The sequence below is a fragment of the Mizuhopecten yessoensis genome, unplaced genomic scaffold, assembly GCF_002113885.1.
Source record: "Mizuhopecten yessoensis strain PY_sf001 unplaced genomic scaffold, ASM211388v2 scaffold923, whole genome shotgun sequence".
Taxonomy (NCBI): Eukaryota; Metazoa; Mollusca; class Bivalvia; order Pectinida; family Pectinidae; genus Mizuhopecten; species Mizuhopecten yessoensis.
The window spans coordinates 1,173,942-1,180,692 of NW_018403789.1; the positions used below are offsets into that span (position 1 = coordinate 1,173,942).

Below are 6,751 nucleotides of genomic sequence, written 5' to 3' on the forward strand. Positions count from 1 at the left end.
AAACAATCCAATCCTTTCGCACTTTTTCTTCACCTCCTGCGTTTATAGAGAAAAGAGAATCCCCCAGGTCAAAGCTAGTCTCAGCGGAAGCATTGTTCCCGATGATAGCTGATGTAGTGGTACACACACCATTTTTCGACAGGTTAACATTATGTGTAAATTGCTGTTGAGTGTTCAACAATAAAATTCACATTTATAAGTTAAATGACAGCATTCAATGACAATCGATCAAATATGTTTTCGTATGTGTGAAACGATTCTAGGCATTAAACAAATTAATAGTGACCTTGAAAAAAGGAAACTAAACTTTCTACAGTGTCTAATTAGTAGCTCGCCAAATAGTACAGCAAAGGATATCTTCATTCGTAGACTCTTGAAATTCTTAGAACAAGATGAAAGATTGAAGAAACAGGGAGGATTCGTGCCAGATATAGTTGAAATTCTTCAAAAATACAAATGAACATCGTATATATGTCAATATGCTGAAGATGGAAACTGTCCAGCACGACGCGAGTGGAAATACATCGTGAAAGCAGCGATGGATATACGCAAAAACACACTACTGAAAGCAAGAATGAACAGTGATTGTGATTTTAGTCGTTTTAAAAATATATATTTGACATATAGTGAACCGTATAATTTGTTAAAGCTGCAAAACACGGACAAGAAAGTAAAATTATATATTTGCAAAATGATAACCTGCCCACCAGTAGAACATAATAAAATATGTAGCAAGTGCAGGACTGTAATGTGACATTCATTTTAAGGGACACCTTCATGGACAAATACACTATATATGTACTATGGTGTTCAACCGTATCTGCTATTGTCTCAAATGGCAGAGGAGGAATGTGTAGTAACTCTATTCAAAGGGACCATAGACACTCATGATTTTGATAACAAAACTGTGTGCTGCGAATTTGCGCAGTACAGTGCTTATTTCCTTTGGAAAGCAGCACAGATATATTTCAACGCTGCAGACCTAGTATAATGTACACCAGATTGAATGTAAGGGTGAATACACCCCCCCCCCCCCCCCCCGCAAAGAACAATAATACAGTGAACGATAAAGAAAAATGTATTAATTGCAATTTTTACATTGTATTATTTTCCTATTCATATTTTGTATTATACACTCTCATTTATGAGGAATAAAAGAGTGATGAAAGAGTGATGTGCTGGTAAACAAACAATCACTGGTTCGGTTTTATTTTGTTTAACTTCCTATCATCAGTTATGGCGACTTAGTGACGTTACAGCAAAGACTAGCACATCGATTTGACTCTATATAACAATAAACTTGTAATACATATAGTTTCGTATTCATTTCTTGCAGTGAATGTCTTAAAACATTATTGTTTTTACACAATTCAAACTCCATAAACATTCATACAAGGCACGTTTGATACGTTCATTGTTTGTGGATAAAGTAAAACTTTGATATAAAATATTTTAAAACTGATGACTTTTATTGAAGAATACAATTCCCATCCCATTGGAGGTTATACCCCATTTTCACATGGTATATTACACGTGTAGAATACAATGTTCCTCAGTACGACACATGGAAATTGTCTGTATCCCTTAAGTTTTAGTTCACTCGTATGGGTCATTGCTAATCTCTATAGTAACATGTAGATTTACATGTATGCGGGGGGAAAGTCATAGTCCATATGAATGTAGCAAAACTTGCACCATAATAGTGATGTACACGTGTCTGTAGTAAGACTTGCACCACAATAGTGATTTACATGTGCCTGTAGTAAAACTTGCACCATAATAGTGATTTACACGTGTCTGTAGTCAAACTTGCACCACAATAGTGATTTAAACGTGTCTGTAGTAAACCTTCCATCACAATAGTGATTTACACGTGTTTGTAGTAAAACTTGCACCACAATAGAGATTTACACGTGTCTGTAGTAAAACTTGCCCCACAATAGTGATTTACACGTGTCTGTAGTCAAACTTGCACCACAATAGTGATTTAAACGTGTCTGTAGTAAATCTTCCATCACAATAGTGATTTACACGTGTTTGTAGTAAAACTTGCACCACAATAGAGATTTACACGTGTCTGTAGTAAAACTTGCGCCACACTAGTGATTTACACGTGTGTGTAGTAAAACTTGCACCACAATAGAGATTTACACGTGTCTGTAGTAAAACTTGGACCACTATAGTGATTTACACGTGTCTGTAGTAAATCTTCCATCACAATAGTGATTTACACGTGTCTGTAGTAAATCTTCCATCACAATAGTGATTTACACGTGTTTGTAGTAAAACTTGCACCACAATAGAGATTTACACGTGTCTGTAGTAAAACTTGGACCACTATAGTGATTTACACGTGTCTGTAGTAAATCTTCCATCACAATAGTGATTTACACGTGTTTGTAGTAAAACTTGCACCACAATAGTGATTTATATGTGTGTGTAGTAAAACTTGCACCACAATAGAGATTTACACGTGTCTGTAGTAAAACTTGTACCGCAATAGTGATGTACACGTGTCTGTAGGAAAACTTGCATCACAATAGTGATTTACACGAGTCTGTAGTAAAACTTGCACCACAATAGTGATGTACACGTGTCTGTAGGAAAACTTGCATCACAATAGTGATTTACAAGTGTCTGTAGTAAAACTTGCACCACAATAGAGATTTACACGTGTCTGTAGTAAAACTTGTACCACAATAGTGATGTACACGTGTCCGTAGTAAAACTTGCACCACAATAGTGATTTATATGTGTGTGTAGTAAAACTTGCACCACAATAGTGATGTACACGTGTCTGTAGTAAAACTTGCGCCACACTAGTGATTTACACGTGTGTGTAGTAAAACTTGCACCACAATAGAGATTTACACGTGTCTGTAGTAAAACTTGGACCACTATAGTGATTTACACGTGTCTGTAGTCAAACTTGCACCACAATAGTGATTTACACGTGTCTGTAGTAAAACTTAAGTAATATTTTACGTGAAAAAAGTAAAGTTTTTGACACAATAGTAATATTTCACATGCTTATAAAAATGCAATTGTGTAATTATAGGAATATTTCAAATTTTTGTTAATATACAAAATTGTGTCATTAAAGTTATATTTCACATGTTTATAAAAAAGGCAAAAAGCAATTGTGTCACTGAAGTAAAATTTTCACAAACATTTATTAGAAGTTTTGTACATGTAAGCAATATTTCACATATTTGTAATTAACACCTGTCCTATAATTAATTGAAAGCAAACGTAATAATGCGAGTTTTAGGTTATACTTTATAGTCGATGTCGCATCGCGATAGTTGAAGATTCTTGCGTACGGTTTTATATAAGGAATACAAATTATTTTTCTTTTCAACATTCATGTGGTCAAAATAAAACTGGACATATTCCATGAATCGCGATAGAAAACAATCACAAATATAGTTCTATTTTCCAAATTCGATTAGTAGGATTTATACAAGTCGTATATTATCATCGTATTCTTTACACACTTTATCATAGCTTTATAATAGAGCCAATCATGTTTAATGTCAATTCATATTAGCATAACAAAACTACATGTTCACGACCGACGTGAACCAAGTACGCCCTGTTCTACGTCATTATAGTGTATCAATACGCAGTGATGAGGTCACCTGTGTTATACAAAAATGAATGTCATTTTCGTCAATGGGTCAAGCATACAGAATGTCCACATTTTGTACCGACATGACATATTTATCACTTTCAATTCCTATGTACCCGAAACACACAGTTCCGAAATGAAGACATCACCCCACATATCAGCGTACAATACTACATAATAATTGAAAAACAGGATTAAATTATGAGGAAAATATTCTGCAATGAGGTTCATGACCAATATGTTGTAATATATTACGCTTGAGACGCTGACACCATAGAAGTTCTGGTACAGCCTAGTAAAACGTGTTCACCAGAAATATTCCCATAAAATACAGACATCGTGTGAATGATAAGTTGATGATACAGGATAGACGTGGAAGCTTAATAGGAACATGATTGAGTTAAAGGTTTTATGACAACGAAATGAACTTCAAAAATATCTCTCAATCAAAAATCTACTCGAAATAAATCGGTTTATGTAATACAAAATATTCGTTACACAAGTACACTGTCTATACTAGATTTTTTTCCAAAGCATTATAGACTATGTAGGATGTAGAAGAGGAACTCTTTTCCAACAGGCATTTTTATGGTCCCATCCTACCCTGTTTAGACAGACTATACTAAATCCATTGGGCAATTTTAAAACTATTTATTGCATTACAGTTTATAACAAATATTCACAGAAAACTCCCTAGAGTTTAAACTTAATCTTTTTCTCATTTACATATCAAATAAAATTAACGCAAGTTAACACATCCATTATTATCAACAGTTATACACTAATAAATGATGATTCTGGTGCAAACATATCGCGCAAGTTTTTTTTGTCAGTTTTTGATTTCTCCGTGGGAAAATTATTGTTTGAATATTACCTGAAACTAATGAGTAGATGGTAGACCGAGGAAAACATCACCTTACTTCACAAATGAAATATCTGTTCGTGTTACACTTTACGTCGTAAAGTTTAGAACCGGCTCCGAAAATTGCACAATTTTCAGTTGTTCCTCCATCTGGCTCGTTAGGACCAAATAATGTCATATCTACGTCACTGCCGTCAGAGAAGATCCAGGAACCCTCCGTGACAAGATCGGACGCATCTGTGTAAAATTGCCCAGTAGATAGGTAGATAGACAAAACGTTCATCCTTTCTGTGTTATTAACTTTTAAAAGTCCCGACCCTAAGCCAGAACAATGAAGTAACGCTTCATCGTAATTCTTATTTTGCGAAAATACTTGATACATCATTTGTGTGCCTTGGTCATAGGTGAATCCGTCTTTGCAACAAACCAAAGAGGCATCAGTCCATTCTAGAGAAGAATTGCACGTGATGTCACTCGAACCAATGGAATAATATCCGTTATTACACGAATATGTTGCTATCGCAGATATGGAGTAGCTATTAGCGTTCACAGCTGCATTCGTGATAGACACAGGTTGTCCACATAATCCGGCCATGCAGACTAAAACACCACTGGATAAAGCAGCACAGAAGGATCCGTTTCCACACTGGTGGTTCCTACACAAGTAAGACGTATCCAGATTTGATGCAATTTCACTGCGTAATTTTACAACAAAATTCGAGGCCCCTGCGGCTACAGCGGAATCACTGCTCGTCACTGTATAACATGCTAAATTATTAACATTGTACACCATTAGCTGGCAGTTTTTATCGGAGAAACATTCCCGTTCACACTGTTGTAGGCCGAGAGGTGATTTCGGTTCCTCGTTTGCCAGATCAAAAGCCACTAGTTGAGTTTTCGGTCTACAGTTTCCCTTAGACAAATTTACAAGACACGTGACAATAATCCCTGTTATCAATATAAGTATTAACTCATTCTTTTGGTACTTCATCATGGAGCCTAGAAACACCTGTCTGGTCGACCTTAATTATTTGGATATAGGTAATAGGCTACGTAACACTGGTCCGATACCCATACACGATTGCACTTAAATGTATAATTGGTCTTACATGTATGGTGTTCATTGATCATACAACGTGCACTGAAGTCGGAATGAAAGAGAGCAGATCGGCTGCTGCGTTATATCGGAAAACGGTTCATTAGTAAGTATGTAATACGCATGCGCTTGTTAATCGATAACTACAGTGCATGGATTTAGTGACATTTTGATATCGCCCCCAATATCAGCCTGAGAGTCCTGATATGGGGTGTGATATCAAAATGGTCATATCATAAAATTTTTATCATATGTTTTTTTTCCTTTAAAATAAACAAAACATACACAAACAAATCATTTCGTTATTTTATTTACTGATATTCATAAAAATGATAACAAAAAGAATGATGTATATAAACAAAACAGTAACAACTATCATAAAAAGTCAACATTTAGAAATTCCTAAATTCCTACAAAATAACATGGTTATTTATAGTTTTAACAATATAACACGATGGATCTGGTTGGAATTCAATTTAATCATTGTCTGAATCGATCATCAACACAATACAATTTTCAATATCCATTGGGCATTCCTCACTTAATGATTACAGTAATACTCACTAGAACCAACAGCTACCAAGCTTATAGAACTATTTATTATTCATTTGAATACTGTCTAAACCAAGCGCCCCTTTTTCATACAGGATTGACACTTCTTCCTTTTTTAGTGAATCAGCAGCATTTAGGTGGTTTCCTTTGCCTTGAGTCTTCAAATTCTTCATTTTGGCACTTAGCACATCACGAGAATGTTTGAATTTAATATCGGTCAAAATATTGACGTCGTAGTGCTTCTCCTGTAGGTAACGGTAAATGCTGGATTGTAAACACCTCAGACCTGATGGTTCGTACTCAGATTTATCGTTTTTTCTGACGTTCATGAAAAACCTGGGCATGTAATCCGCCAACTGAAACGAGTCAATAGAATCTGGAGATCTCCACTCATTTTGAGACATCAGATATTCCGTGAAAATTTTGATGACGGATTGCGTTTTTCTCGCAGTATTCTTGTTCTCATGGAAGATGAGGAAATGTATCCTTGTTCCTTCTTGTTCCACGAAAGCTTCGGTATCATTAACTAGCATTATTAAATCGGCCCCCTGCATCCATTACATGTTTCGTCTCCTTTTCCAGGATTAATTCATCTAGTTCAACAATCCTT

General features: G+C 35.4%; 1 protein-coding gene across 1 annotated transcript; it reads right to left on the reverse strand.

The window, feature by feature from the left end:
• Window positions 1-3,658: 3,658 nt before the first annotated feature.
• LOC110455296 (C-type lectin domain family 17, member A-like) lies at window positions 3,659-5,290 on the reverse strand. Its single transcript, XM_021505345.1, has one exon. It carries the CDS (start codon window positions 5,284-5,286, stop codon window positions 4,543-4,545), a length of 744 nt encoding a protein of 247 aa, XP_021361020.1. The 5' UTR covers window positions 5,287-5,290; the 3' UTR covers window positions 3,659-4,542.
• Window positions 5,291-6,751: the final 1,461 nt, after the last annotated feature.